The sequence below is a fragment of the Cebidichthys violaceus genome, unplaced genomic scaffold (genome assembly GCF_023349555.1).
Source record: "Cebidichthys violaceus isolate CVI_PGR_0920_01 unplaced genomic scaffold, fCebVio1.0.p SCAF_7, whole genome shotgun sequence".
Taxonomy (NCBI): domain Eukaryota; kingdom Metazoa; phylum Chordata; class Actinopteri; order Perciformes; family Stichaeidae; genus Cebidichthys; species Cebidichthys violaceus.
Window position 1 is genome coordinate 4,616,128 of NW_027176927.1, and position 15,916 is coordinate 4,632,043.

General features: G+C 40.9%; 1 protein-coding gene across 1 annotated transcript; it reads right to left on the reverse strand.

Moving 5' to 3' along the window:
• Positions 1–16: 16 nt before the first annotated feature.
• Positions 17–15,223, reverse strand: si:dkeyp-77h1.4 (uncharacterized). The gene is made up of 11 exons (XM_068735187.1): positions 14,945–15,223; positions 10,146–10,211; positions 9,813–9,833; positions 9,408–9,683; positions 7,338–7,458; positions 7,010–7,185; positions 6,611–6,753; positions 6,057–6,204; positions 5,093–5,274; positions 4,902–4,994; positions 17–4,157 (listed from the first exon to the last, which is right to left on the reverse strand). The coding sequence occupies exons 2-11, from the start codon at positions 10,189–10,191 to the stop codon at positions 3,462–3,464; spliced, it is 1,902 nt and encodes a 633-aa protein (XP_068591288.1). The 5' UTR covers positions 10,192–10,211; positions 14,945–15,223; the 3' UTR covers positions 17–3,461.
• Positions 15,224–15,916: the final 693 nt, after the last annotated feature.

Genomic DNA, 15,916 nt, shown 5'->3' on the forward strand with positions numbered 1-15,916 from the left:
GACAACAGGACGGATGTCATAATCACTTGTTTATTCTTAGTATTCCTTTAGACATGAAATAAAGAAAAAAATCTATTTTCTTTAAAAAACATCTGTGTGAAGTGTTGTGCAAAAAGGGAGTACAGAGAGAACATGTGGGATGTCACACCACACCCAGGCCGGAACAGCAGAAGTAAACAGAGAAGATCGGGGCAGAGACAACTCACACAGTGCAAGAAGTGCCAGTGGTATTAAAAGTAGTGGTGAATTTATTAGTGGATTATCAGAGGTGGGTACGACACCAGAATCCCCCTGGCACCAGTTTGATGTAATAACTCCAATCCTACTAGACTGAGCCTTCTTAAAGATGCTGGTAACGTGTAAACCAAAGGCTTGTCCTGCCCACCACACACTGTCTGCCTCTCTCACAACCCTACTCACTCTGGAGTGGTATTACAACCACTGACATTATACAGCAGAGGTGGTGCATGGAAATGTCTCTCATCAATTGCTTACCACAACATAACCCTGAGGGTTACCCACACAAAGCTTTGTCATTCATCTGCTGCTTTCATGAATTCAATCGTGTACTCCTAACTGTGCCACAGACTTGATAAATGTAATGGAAAACACCCTCACTTACAAATAGAGCACACTCAGCACTCCTAATGCTACCCAGAGTCATCTGGAAAACCTCAAAGTCAGACTTTCATTATCACTCTCAATACAATCTGTCACGTATCTCCTACACATTAGCACATCATAGGGCCAGTCAGTGGTACCACTTTGTTCAGTCAGGTGTGCAAACAGCTTTCTTGAATACCCTTCCAATTAAGAAAAAGGTGCCATTAGGAGTGTCTGCAAATGACAGAATACATTTTAGGCACTAAACAAAGACAAGAGTCACTCAAATATCTCAAAGTTACAATATATTTTACAATATGTTGTGGCTTTAAACATTCACACGCATGACTTAAACACAGCACTTGTTTTCTTCACGTTGAAAGACGAAGTAAGCAGGCACATGAATACCTCACAACAGACGGATAAGCACACATAACGTACAGTTGTGTCAGTCTGTACAAACTGCCTATGCATAGATTCAAACACTCGGTCGTAAATTATCACACTCATACGTGCGTCATAGGCACAAACAGAAAAAAAAAAAAAACACACAATGATTGCAACATTAAAACATTACTCCCCTGGTCACACACACAGACACAACTTTCGGACAATAAAAGCCTGTTTTCATGTTGTGGGCATGCTGCAGTCAGTGCTTTAAGTGGCATAGATTAAACATTTTAATATAATATGTAAATACTGTGAGAGATGCTGTATGCTGTGAGTATTGTCAGGTTGGAATGGCAATAAATGCAAATAATTGATCTAAAAAGATCAAATAAAGTCTTGATGGGTTTTTACAATATTTGGTTCTTAAATTAGTTTAAGACGTTAGTGAATATTAGTGGATATAGTACTGTATGTGTATATATTTTATGTTCTGGATTTAAGATTGGTGAGAAATTTAGATTAGTTTTTTTTCTTTATTATCAAGTATAATACAATAACCATTCTATACACTAGAAACATTCAGCTTTAAGGGGGTTAAACCGGCGTACACATGCAATATTTACAAGGCTGGAATGTGTGTGTCCGTGTGTATGTGTGTATGAAGAAAATTGCCTCAATTGGTTTGTGGTTATTTCAGAGATCCAAGCTAGTAATGAGGCATATCCAGTTTTTTAATATTGTGTAATACATCTGACCATCTGATACAGTTTGTCCATTCAACACTGAAGACCCTCAATTTGATCTTTTTTTTTTGGTTTGTTTAAGTTTATATATTATATTAATTTATCTTAGTATCAAATCTGACATCTAAACACATCTGCATATCATATAGCTTTTTTAAAATGCTGACATTTCGCCTGAAATTAATTTACTTGTAAGAAAACTCTATTAAGACAGCAGAGCAACCAAGAAAGGCCAGTTGGTTGTAGATGAATCTACCTCTCACAATATTCAATCATTTGATTGAGTATTCTCAGCTGTCATTTTCTGCTTCTCTTAAAAATGCTTCTTGTAGATTTCAGTGCACCAAACCTGAACTGTCATTGGTTTCCCAGTGGTCAGTTAAAACATGAGGTAGAGACGTGCATTTTGTAACACTAAAATGTATCTGCACACCTCTGTTCCATACAAGAGTTTCAACTAAGACTGATTTGTGTTGATCCACATTGAGGATGTTGTGGCATTGATAAAGACCTCACTGCAGTATTTTAGAGCCATTTAAGATGCAAGGCATTCATGTATAAGCTTTTGATACATTTTCAGAGGGCCAAAGACACAAGCTGTCAACTCAACCGAAAACTTCAGAGGAAATATCTACTTTGAACACAAAATCATGATCCTAATATCTGTCGAAGCGCGTGTACTTAACAAGTTAATAATGATGCCCAGCAAAGGAAAGAAGAGAAAGGAGGTAGGAGAGAAGGAGGAAGGATCCGTGAAGGAAGGACAGACAAAGGAATAAGGGAATACGAAGGAAGAACGGAGGGATAATGAAAGGAAGAAAAAGCAAGCATTTTCATGTAAGCAGTTGCTGCTGGCATCAGCTTGCTATTAAACTGAAGAAATATTGTGTTTTTTATAGAGCCACGGGGAAATCCAGATCAAAGGCAGTAAAGTGGTTGATCCAGACTTGAGGGATCAGTCTGCAAAACACATTTAATCATCTGAGATATCCACTGGGAGTCTGAATCTAAATCTCAGAGACTATAAATAGCAGGGTCAGTATTATTAGTATGTGTTCTTGTGTGGGTAAAGTCACACAAAACAAATCTTTTTTTCTATATGTGATAATGTATAGCAGATACATGTTATACGGCACAAGCGTATAACGTCCATACTTCAGCTATGTACAGTGTGTAATCAAGAGGGCTTTCATTTACATTTTGATGATGTCCAATCAAAAGTGTCATCACAAATTTTTTTTTGTTTTGAGATGACTTTGGCTAAAAAATGTCATGCATTTTGTCTGTTCTATTCACATGCTGATAGAGGACCAAGCATTTTAGATGGAAGACAATTGGTAGTTACAGTCAAATAAGGAATCTGAGAATATTCCTGTTTTAAAGAAATGTTATAAAAGACCTAATAGTTATTATTTTTTGTAAAAATTTTGCAAAGGAATTCATTTGCACAATCAAGAAGCCGCATTTGTTACATGAAGTTTTTCGAATCAGAGTCTCAAAGGTTATGTGTTAGTTGGTGAGTGCGATACTGCTATCAAAGTATTACTGTGTTCAGGCATTAGACATGTTAAATCAAAGTCTTCGCCACAGTTTCAGTGGTTTTCGTCATTATTTGGTGGGGGGGGGGGGGGGGGGGGGGGGGGGGGGGGGGTGTTCGATTGTCTACAGTGGTGGTAGACGGAGAAGATCTCTGGGGCTTTCCTCTGGTTTTTGCAGGGGCAGTTCTCAAGTGGTGGTGGTTGAATCCTCAGCCACAGTGTCGTCTTTGCTAGCCTCCAGCGCGGCACCACTAGATTTTTGCTCCACTTCAGGGGTTTTAGGGGGAGCTGCTTTTGGAGCTCCGATAGTATCAGCGTGATCTGGGCTTGGTTTGGAATCTGGGCACGGCTCAGGAGTACCGTTGGTAATAGGCTCCGGTGTGGTTGGTTTGGGGGACTCAGCTTTGGGCATCAGAGCACTCTTACTTTCCGGTGTGGGAGTGGTGGCTTTAGGAGTAGCTGGTTTAGGCTCTGGGCTTGGGCTGGGTGCAGGCTTTAGATCAGCTGGACTCAGACCAGCCTTGGGCTCAGGGCTCGAGGCTGGGCTGAGCTTAACATCTGCTGGTTTGGGCACGTCTAACTGTGCTTCCACTGGCTGATCAGGGGTTTTCTTGGTCTCGGGTGCAGGGCAGGCTTTAGTTTTAGCTACTGGACTGGACTTAATTTCCGTAGCTGGAGGAGTGCTTGGCTTGAACTCAGCAGCGGCAAGTGGCGGACTTGGTTGGGTTTCAGAGGCAACAGAGATGCTTACGGCCACAGAGTCAAGGTTTTGATCAGGGGCATCAGTGTCAGTGTCTAGTGGGAGGGCGGTGTTAAAGCCAACGCCAGAGTCACTGGTGTCTAGGTTACCGACCCCAACCTCTTTAGAGGAAACCTCCAGACCCTGAGTCAAACAAACAACAAAGTATGGCGTGTTTATTTGTATAGCACCAACAAGAAGACAATTCAAAGTGCTTTCCAGAAGACGTGAAAATATGTTTAGACAAAGTAACTCAGACACAAAAGGCAATAAAAAGGGAGCATATATATATATATATAGGATTTCAAAAGAGTGAACAAAACTGAAGGTAATAACCTAAAATTGAATTAAACAGGAGAATAAACGTCACAGCTCAGCGACAGTGCAGTGCAAGAATGAACAGTTCCAAATCAAATTTAATAAGAGGCAGTGGCAAACAGAAACGTTTTAAGATTTAAAAGAAGTGAGATTTGGAGCAAATCTCAGGTCTTCTGGGAGTTTGTTCCAGATATGTGGTGCACAAAAACTGTTACCCCGTTATAGTTTTGACTCAGGGGACAGTAAGCAGGCCAGTCCCAGAAGACCTGAGAGGTCTGGAGGGATCATCACATAGCAGCAGATCAAAAATGTAGGTTTGGACCTAAACCATTCAGTGCTTTATAAACCAAGAGTAATATTATAAAATCAATTCTTTGTTACACAGGAGGCCACTGCAAAGATCTGAGACCTGGACTGATGCGATCCACTTTCTTGATCTTAGTGAGGACTCTAGCAGCAGCGTTCTGAATAAGCTGCAGCTGTCTGAACGCAGAAAACAGTATAAAATGGAGACATTATTAAAACCTCTCAAAGACTCAGTTTAAAGAAAGAAATATTACGTATCCTTACCTTAATATCCACCTCAGTGCTCTGAGATTTCTCTGTATTGTCTGCCTGGGAGTGCTTGGATTCCTCACTGAGCTTGGTGATGTTCTTGACCACCTTTGAAGATGCACACAGACAAACATTAGTCATTCATAATATCAGGATACACATCATCATCATCTTCACATTTTCATTTGCATATTTGTCCCTCCAACCTGTCTAAAGGCCTCTCCTTCATCCTCTTTGCCAGAATTCTGGGCAATCTTCTTCAGAGCAGCAGCCCTCTTGGCCCTCTTCTTCACTTTGATCAGGCAGGACAGCAGACAAACCAGCAGGAGGAAGACCAGCAGACCCAACAGGGCAATGATGGCCACATACAATGACTCCAGCTTGTAAGCTGCATGGAGGCATAGCGGGAAAGGAGATGAATGCATGAATACAGTAGACGAGGAAAGATAACGAAGAGTAGGGGAATTAAGTGAATCAGAGAAGTTGTTTTATATGGTGTTCTCCAAAAAGAGAAATGTTGTCAGAGAGACCAGAGTCTTTAACCAAGAATGATCAGACTCTTATAGGTTAATTCTTCTCACAGGCAGTTTAAAACCAGTGTGCCTCATATGTTCAGAGACCGTGGCGATAATTAAAAGCAGTAAAGTGAAGCGCTACTATGAGACAAAGCACACGTCTTTTGTGTAAACGTACCCACTCACATCTGAAATGAAGTCACAGATAATCAACAATCTAAAAGCCCAATATGATCAGAATCCTAACAGGTTAATTCACTTCCCAACAATGATGTTAACAGAGAGAATAGAGCTGAAAGAAGTGGTTTAATAACCACAGATAAAGTCCCTGCACACAGATTTATCTTATTAGAAGATAAGACAAATATAATATGGTTTTCTTGGTTGACATCACTTCACACCTGAATGAACTGAATCAATTCAATTGAATGTTCTCTATTTGATCTGACAGTCAGTTGTTGACTACATACAGATGTTAATACAACTGTTGGCTAACTCAATATATATGGAACTAAATCATTGCGCAAGTTAGACATTATTGTGATGTTCCGAACCTTTGCATGAGGAAGTTCTCTCTAACTGGACCTTGTTGAACTTTAATTGAATACTTTGAATATGCTTTGAATATATTGATATAAACCATCCCCATCCTTACGTTGTAGTCCCAGGTGGATGCTGGACACAGTGAACCCCAGTATGTCAGTAATTGTGAACAGGCCCACATCTGTACCCTTGACCGAATCCAGATAAACCCATAAACCATCCAAAATGAGACGGCCCTCAAGACCCAGCTCGGTTTGGGCCTAGAAAAGACAAGACAACATACACTTAACTTTAAAAAATGAACAGCAAAGATACATATAACATTAATGAATGATGCAATAGAGAAAATGACGTAAACACCAACTACATTCAACTTTGAAGTCAACTTAAAGGCACACACTGGCAAAAGTCATACTGGATTTGTCAGACATCGAATAGGTCTAGCACTAGCACTTTCAGTCTTGGTGGTCATTGTGTTACACAAGGTGGCCCACAGCTATAAAACACTGCAGGAAGCCCTAGTATAAGTCTTGTTGCTAAATATGAAACCTATTAGAAACTGGCTATGTTATATGCTCACATGCAAAAGCATGAAATTGTATATTTTATTATACAGTGCATGATTCTTAACCACAACCTTGGTGGGGCTAAAAAGAAATCAGTTACACTCGTAAATTCCCCCTTGTCCAGCAGCAGACGGGGTGTGGGGTCCTTCTCCGGGGTGTAGTAGAGATGAACCAAGGAGCTGTTGAGTATCAGATTGATCTTCAGTCTTTTGCCGTATGGCAAGGTCACAAAGTTGTGGTGCTCTGTGACACAGACAGACAGAGAAGGGAGGACGAACAGTAAATACATCACAGCACTGTTTACAGGCCCATGGCTCATCAAAAAATGCATTAGCCTGCTAGAGCCCATTAACGTGTGTGTCTTTAAAAAGCCATTATGCCAACAAAGACTGGCGTAATAAGTAGAAAGGAAACAACAACAGCATCCTGATGGATGGTGCTGGCCGTTTAAAACAGGCCAGGCATGGAAAAAGATACGTGTCTTCATTTGTGCTCTCACCTTTGACGTTGAGACACTCTTTCCTTTGGATATCACCTTCAGCATCCCTGACAGTGTAGCTACCTTCGTCTGCACCCGTGACAGTCCTGAGGGTGACGTAGCGCTCATTGACGCTGATTCGACCCTGGTATCCGTCCCTGGACATCCCTGTACTGGTCAGCAGCACCAGAGCAGGTCTGCAGCGGGAGAAAGTCATAGAAGATGAACTCTCCTTAACCTTTGTCGGTAAGCCTGAGACATGCTGTCGCAGGGCATGCACATCATAGTTGGGAAAGGCCATCACAGTTTCTGTTGTGTTAAAATGTCAGTGTCATTTTGCTGACTCTACCTAGATGTCTGGTTGGCCTCCACAGCGCTGGGCCTGTACTCCAGGGTGATGGGAGGAGTCACCCCTAACAGCGGAACATGGTAGTTGTCTCCATATTTAATGATCTGCTCGTTGGAGCAATCTAGAAGGTAAAAGCAGGGTGGTTAACAGTTTGTTCTTGAGTAAATGGAAGCAACACGGTTATTTAAAGAGGAAAATAAATCACATTCAATTTGAAAAGGGGTGAAGGAAGAGAGAGTTTATTTGCTTCAAGTGAAGGAAAAAGTTAAGTTGAAGAGCGAGAAAGGACATATAGGAGTGAGGAAGAGGGAGGAAGAGGGAATGGCTGAACAGATGTTGCAAAAAGGGGGACAGAGTGTAGAGAAAAGAGCAGTGATCCAAAAATATCAGGGCAGCTGAAATTAAAGGGTAGGAATACAAACCAAATAGTGGGAAAGGCAGCAAAGACAAGATAAAGACAGGAAAACAGTGGGGAGGGAAGGAGAGAGGAGTGGGTTGGTGGTTAAAGAGCTGCATAATTACTGCCTGGCAGCTCTGGCATGCTCTAACACTCTGAGGACACACACACACACACACACACACACACACACACACACACATACACACACTTCATCAACTCACAACACATTACTCCCGCCATATGGCACATCTTTCACATATTGCTACGCAACAGTCGCCTTTATCCACGCTGGGTTTGAGCCCACTCCCTCCTTCTCTCATGTTTGTGTGTGTGTCCAATCTCATCAGAGTCAACACCGCTGCAACTTGTAACACTCTGAGGACAAACAGGATGTGTAACTGAGAGGTTTATTTGGCTGCTGACTGCATGATTAAAGCAGGAGAAAAGTCAGCGCCTACACTACCACGGCTCTGACTCCAGGTTAGATATTAGAGGCTTATTCTTCATCCTGGTGTTGAGGTTGTCATCCAGTAGTGAAGTATTTTGGATACTCTACTTTAATAAAAGTAACTATACCACAATGTCAACACACTCCATTATGAGTCATAGTCCAGTATTGAAGTATCTTCAGTAAAGAATCAAAAGTATACAATGCAGAAAACACCCTCTGAGTGTTATAGTATTAGATATCATATTAATCAATAAATCTGTGCATTAACGTGTAAGTAGCATTTTACTGTAAGGTAGTTTCATCAAATTGTGTCATATTTCACAAGATCGTCATATGTTTTGTAAGTAAAACCTAGAAAATAACAATTAATTTAGCTGTTAAAAAAATGTAGTGAAGTCAACAGTATCTCAAATTTGAGTGAGTACTTGAGTACACGCATTAAGTTACAGTCCACCACTGAACTCACACATTTATTAGACATGCTGCCATTTGAAACAATAGACGATTAATGTATTAGTCCATTGATAATTCAATATTTTTTCAAGTAATTGTAAGTGCCAAAATTCACAGGTTGCATCTTCTTATAGGTACTACTTGTTCTTTAGTCCTTTATGATATGGAGCTTAATACTTTTTTGTTTTGGACCAGACAAACCAAGAATAGATGTCACAAAAAAAACTCTCAGCAAAATTGTTATGGACATTTTTCCCTGTTTTGTGACATCTTATTGACGCAACACATAATTGATTTGATAAATGAAGATGAACTGTAGACTAGTTTGAAACTCATCATTGACTGTCATGGTTGAAGAAGTTTTAGATTGTACTTGATGGTTTATAAAACGAAAAAAATTCCCAAATGAAACACTACTTAATTTCTTGCTTTGCAACGTTTCCAGCAAAGCAAAAACTCTACTAAAATGCTTATTTACAATGATATGTTGCTGGTCTGTATTGGATTGGCAGTCCATGCATATTTGTATTAATGGATATAAACACTTATTCTTGATGACATCATCTATTTAGTTTCAAAGATGAGGTCATCCAAAAGAAACTGGTACGAAAATTAATTTGAATTTTATGAATTTAAGTCTTCAATCAGATTTTAAATTAGAGCTTTGAATTGAAATTCCAGGTCTGCTTGTGAGAGAGAAACATGTCAGTTGAGGCTATGCTTCATTACCATTCCTCATGTAATATACACTCATTTTATCCCGTACCTCGGACTATAAGCGTAAGCCGTCTGATGTCCTCTGGCTTCTCTAGATTCTTCACGGTGTACACGCCCTCGTCTCCCTCACCCACAGCGTCTATAATGAGGTGGCTGAGGTGGTGGTTGAGTTTGGCCCGACTGTGGACCACGATGCCGCCCCGCATCAGGAACACTTCGCCCGACCGCGGAAGAGACCTGTTCCGAAACGTGACCTCCAAAGCGAGTGAGGGCAGCATGATGTGGAAATCCTCCCCGTGGAACAAGGTCATGGATTCATCATTAACTGGATAATACGATGGACAAGGAACGATGGAGGAGTTGACGAACACATAAGAGGTCAAGGAAAGTTCGTGAATTTATAATTGACGAATGACACACTTAGAAATGTATGCACTGGTACACTAAGTCTCACCTTTCACAGGCGCAGAAAGAGCTGTAAAAAAAGATGAAAGAATTTTTTTTTTTTTTTATCATCAGTTAAATTTAATACAGTGTCTGAGTCCTTTTATTCTCTAATAAAATACAGCAGTACTTTTGTTTTCTACACTTTTACTCATGCTCTTCTGGATTACTTCACTATACTGTCTATTATCCAGCACATTCAAAGTGAAATTAAACTATTTAATAAAACAGTGCATCCTGAGCAATTCATACAGTGTATTATGATCAAACATTAGTGGAAATACACACTATTTCCAGATTTCCAGATCACTACTAGAGGAAACAACATCACATCTTGACATACCTGTGGTGAGCAGAAAGCTGAATGCGATCACACTGACTGTCGCCATCCTGACTGATTGTTTTGTGCCTAGAAAGGGAAAAGGAAGATATGTGTGAGTGTGTGTTAAAAGAGAGTTGCATATTCACAGTAAAACTGGTGTCTGACATCATTCCTGGATCAACCTATGATGAAGCATTCACTGAGGCACAAACAGTGAACTTCACACTCGTTTAGAAAATTGAAAGTGTGCTTCTTGGTTTGATTTTTTTTTTTTTTTAGATTCTTCAGAAGCAGGCATTTGCTTTTAACTGGAAGGGGCATTTTGTCTTTATACTAGATTTGGAATATTGTTCATTTAAACATTGGCTGAAAATACAATCACAACCTTCTGGCTCAAATCATGCCGATCACACTCAAATTGTACTCAAATTGTTCTTTGAATCTAGGACGATCATATGATGATATTGGACTGACATACAAGCACAAACACTCACACATACCATCCCAACAGCTGTAATAGGTTTACTGGCAAGAGAAAAACTGTAAAATCGACTAGAAAAGCGACTACAGCCGATAAAGAATACATTGACACATTATTCTGAAGTGCTTCCTCATTCAGCGGTGTCACTGGCAGTATTCTGTATAAAATATTCCTCACAGTATAAAGCTCTTTGCTGCAGAGACTCAAAAAACTCTTTTGCAGCATGGAATATATCGTTGCTTAAAAAGGTCTTCAGGAGATATACAGAACAGAAAGGGGGAACGTTCCAAAACATAATTTCCACAAGCAAGTTTTTTGCAGAATCCTGATTAATTGCAGTACTGAGTGGGATATTGATGATGTGAACGAATGGCTCTCTTCGGCGTTCAGACATCACAGGGAACACATCAAGGGGTTGGAGCAAAAGAAACTTTCCTACGGTTTTCATTTACAAAGCCCAGGAGGGGAGCAGGCGGGAACACCTGCAGTGCTCACAGTCAAACAGTGCAGCGGCTAAACAGCATGCAGCCGAGGTTATCTATATGCCACAAAACTGTTCTTACTATGTGAAAGTATACAGCCTCATAATTAAATGAATATGCTTCATTATTCATACATTGTCTTTCTTTTGTCATTTCCTGTATATGTTCCTTCAAGTGGATTGGATTAAGAAATCCATTAGGCTATCGAATCACACTAAAAATCGAAAAGAAAACCTCCCTGAAGAGAATCTTGCCGTCCCTGTAAATTCAATTTATCTGCCATTGCCTGGAGGTTATTTTTGGACTTCAGACGATAAAAAAACAGCCCGTGGTGAGACTTTTGTTGAGAAAACCAATAACAATGTCATGATAATAGCATACTTGAACTCAATTTAAAACCGGGGTCATGAGTAGTTTTATGAGTCAAAGTTAGTGTTGTTAAAAGGCCTTAATAACAGGCATTTACGTCTTAAAGAGGCCCTTCCCTTATATGTGCATGTTTACCGGGGCCACCTGGCTGTGGATCACTGGCACGGATTGTCTATTGATTATGTGCCTGATTGTAAACACAGAATAATTAATGAATCTTGAGATAATTAAAATCATGGGGGTTTGAGTGACGACTCGGCCGAGTTCCCAACAGGAAATGTCCAGAACGAGAAGCGCTGCAGCGAGGACACATTTCCTACACCTCATTATGACGGTTTTGGAGAAGAAACGTGATTAATTGCAACACTGAGGGGGGTTATGATGATGGGAACTGCCTTCTGCTACACTGAGGCAACACATCAAGAGAGTTTGTGCAAAAGAGATTTTGCTGCGGTTTTCATTTACATAGCCCAGGAGGGGACTTGGAGGGAACACCTGCAGTGCTCACAGTCTCATTTTGCAGCAGCTAATAAACATGCAGTAAAGTTTAAAGTGTCTCATTTTAACACAGGAGACATCATGAGACATCCCATTCCTGCTGGATATGACGAAGCATTTAGCCATCTTCATACTGTCTACAAGCCTATGTTTGCACTTTCTGTGTGTCTGTCTTTGTGCATGCTTAATCCCAACATATTTCAAAAGAGCAGCAGCAGAGAGGACATTTTCTCTCATTGTTTAGAGGAAATAATTTAACATTTCACTGTGTTCTAATCTGACAAACAAAGTTGTTGATTCACAGCAGGCCTCATACAGCCCTTTGCACTATGTCTGCACACCACACTTTGCACAAGGCCCAAAAGCCCACTGATTTTATTGTATTTGAAACAAAATATGGAACAAAGCTGCATCACACAGAACAGCATCTCTTGGCAAACAAACCGTTTGGTGTCCTTTGCATTTGTCATCTGTTTAACTCAAATTACACTGTAATTGTATTACTTCAGTCCCCATCACTGTTTCGGGAACAATTTTTGCTTTCTTCTCTGGGTTTGAACACTCATGTGAGGCCACTGTATCATGGACTGAACATTATTTCCAACTGTAAAACTGACTGTTGACCCCTGTGGCCATCCGCATTTAATTAATGCAGCAATCTGAGATGTAGATTGGCTCTGAAGAAGGAGAGACGTGAACCGTGTCCATCTGTTTGTCACAGTAGGCACCGCAGCCAATCTGGTGTTTCTACACAAGATCTGTGATGCAAAAAAGCTAAAAGCCTCTCCTTCATTTCTGTGTGATTTTGGGCATTTGAGGCCAGAGCTAAGACTACGAGGGCCGCCTCACTGAGCACAAACATGCAAGCACATGAAAACACATGCAATACGCTATATTATAACTGGCTTATTCACACACTGCCCTCTGGGCTGTAAACCATGGACACAGACGAGAATGCCATCTGCTATCTTTCCATGACTTTCCCTCCCTTCGTTTAGCTTCACTCAGTCTTAATTTTACCATACTTGACTCTCATCTTTCTTCCTTTTTTTTTCTTCCATTTTCTCACTTCAGTCGCCATTCTCACATCTCAAAGTCTTACTTTCTGCCACCATTACGACCTTATCCAAGCCTCCCTCTCCTCTTCTGCTGCCTCCCTTAACTTCCTATGCCTCTGTTTGACAGCTCTGTATCATCTCTCCCTTTCTTTTCACCACATTTTGTTTTCTTAGTATGGATCCTCGCAACCCGAACCCTATGCTGCCGATCTCGGGGCATCTCTCTCATTTCCTCTTTTTCTCTCTCTCTCTCTCTCTCTCTCTCTCTCTATTTTATCATGTCTCTTTCATCTTCTCCTCCTCCTTATATTATATAATCCAAGCCAGTCCATCCCACTCTGAAATCAAAGCCTGTGCCTGTGTCCCTTCTAACTCCAAACTCCCTACTTACTGGAAGGACAGACAAGTCTTTGTACGCAATGTTTAAAGAGGCGGAAATGCCTTCAATGACTGCAGATGTGGGGACCCTACAAAGCTACCTCTGTGTCTTTACCCTTCATCATTTCTCTTTCCTTTTTCTTTGCACAAGTGATGAGGAGAAATGGCTCTACGTGAGGTCAAACACACATTTACAGGCACACAGATGCACATACTGCGCCCTCCTCTAACAGCACTAGACATTTATAAATTATGAGGCATCAAAGGGGGGGGGGGGGGGGGGGGGGGGGGTGTTGTTGCTGCGCCAAAAAACACACGTGGAAAATGGCGGAAGTTTTCAAACAAATATGGAGTTTCACTTTGCTGACGTGAGATGCATTCAAAATTCAAAAACTTTTTCCACTCTGATTATCCCAAATGTTCAAACTGGTACCCTCTGCATCACTACAACACATATCACATTTCAGATCAGCACAGCAGAAAGAAATGATGCAGGGAGAAGAGGCTCAAACAAGCAGTAGACAAAATCAAAACATGTAATTTCTAAAGTTTATCTTGGAGAGAGAGCCTGTAGCGGCCGGCAACCTATTTTCCTCTGAAGCCGGCTGCAGTGAACTAAATGCAGGTTTCTACCATATTGCGTGCACCTGTCAGCTTCATTAAACTCAGTGGACATGAGGGAGGAGCGGGGAGAGGGGTGGTGGAGATGTGTACAGTATTGAGAAATACACAAGGACAAGAGCACAGAAGATGTAGAATGTATTAAAAGACCATTGCTCTTGTGTGCTTCGGCCTACATGCAGGCTCTGGTCACAGTCTATGAGCAGCGCACTGCAGGCAGAGGCAACACAGCCTTCAGGCTGGAGCATCCTCTCAGATAGTGGATGCTGTTAAGCTTTTAGTGTTGAATGTGCAGAACACATCGACTACTGACCATAAAACTTCCTTAAATGAAGAGAGGGCAGCCTTAGGAGAAAAAGATAAGACTATAAAATAGAATAATTAGGCTAATTTTCCTGTGATAATAATAATGGTAGACGTGATAATAAAAGTTCAATTTTTTCTTCCATGTTTAGGGTCGACTAAATGACCGGCATATACTTAACCTGTATGTTTTAATGTAAGCATAAACGGTTACATGACATGCATCCTACAAAATAAATATGCTAGATATTGAATCTCTCAGGGAGGCTGAAAAATGAAATGGAATTAACCTAAAATGTCCAATGATGGCGAAGCCTGATCCATCCTGGGACCGTTCAGTCAGTTTACATGGTGACGGGATGAACATACATATATATATATATATATATATATATATATATATATATATATATATATATATAAACATGTCCTCATTGACAATATAATGTGTAGTTGGTGATAAACCTCACAGATTTAGGTCTGACCAGTCACCTCCGGGCCAGGATAGCCGATAAGCGCATCAACCAAAAAACCTGCAGAATTTAACCCGTCACACACCAGTCCGATTTAGGAAACACATCCACACATGCATGTTATGTGAGGAAAACCGCCGCTCTGCAGCTCACCTACCTTTAACTGGCCGGTCGGTGCAGCGGTGCAGTCGGTGGAGATGTCGGGATGATTTCAGAGGTGGAAATCTGTGTGAACGTTGCCGGTTTTCTCCCTCGTCGTCTCCCTCCCTTCCAACCTCGCCCCCCTGAAGAGCAGCACTTCACGACTCGGGCTCAACATTTGGAAGGTGTTCAGAATATGTCGGGCTCTGCTCTCTCTCTCGGAGACACTCGACTAGTGTCGGTAAACACCGGCCACCCTTCGCCCCATTGACAGACACCTATGGTCATCTGACAGTGAGGAGGGGGTTTATTCCACGAGATGTTCCACAGGCAAAGTCTCAGAGGATGCTGATTCAGCAGAAAGCTATGCGTCAATAAAAAAAAATTAAGGCCAGACATTATAGCCAAAGACGATGATGATGTGATCGGATTAGATTTGTATTTAAAATACATGGATGCCTTGCTTCCCATAACATCTCTTTTACAAATTTTCCACAAATAAGAGCATTGAGGTTTGGTTTGAAGCATTGGCTTGAAAAAAACAATTTCATGGAATTTAGCCAATAAGATACCAGAAATAAAATACTCAAATCTGCACATTTCAACCGAAAGTCTTAACTGTTTTTCACCGTTCAATCTTAAAATAAAAACAATTCAGATATGTTGGAAGATGCTCATCTGTTCAGTACAGCCCACTCATCAAGATCTCTTGAAAAACAAAAAACAAACCTGGGCCTCTGTGATCCTCAAGCTATAGTCTTCAGAGGAGGAAATCTGGCATGTTTTAAATTAGACAGATAAAGAGAGATCCTGTTCTTGGTTGATGAGTCCCAGCTCTCAGGGTGCAGACTGTGAAACTAAAGGCAATTATTGAGCTTGAAAGTTCATTCTTGAGCTTGGAAATGGTCCATTTACCTAATGTTTCTGACGCTTTCAACCAAATCTTCTGAGCGACACATCAAAGCCTTAAGAATACAGGTAATAGTAA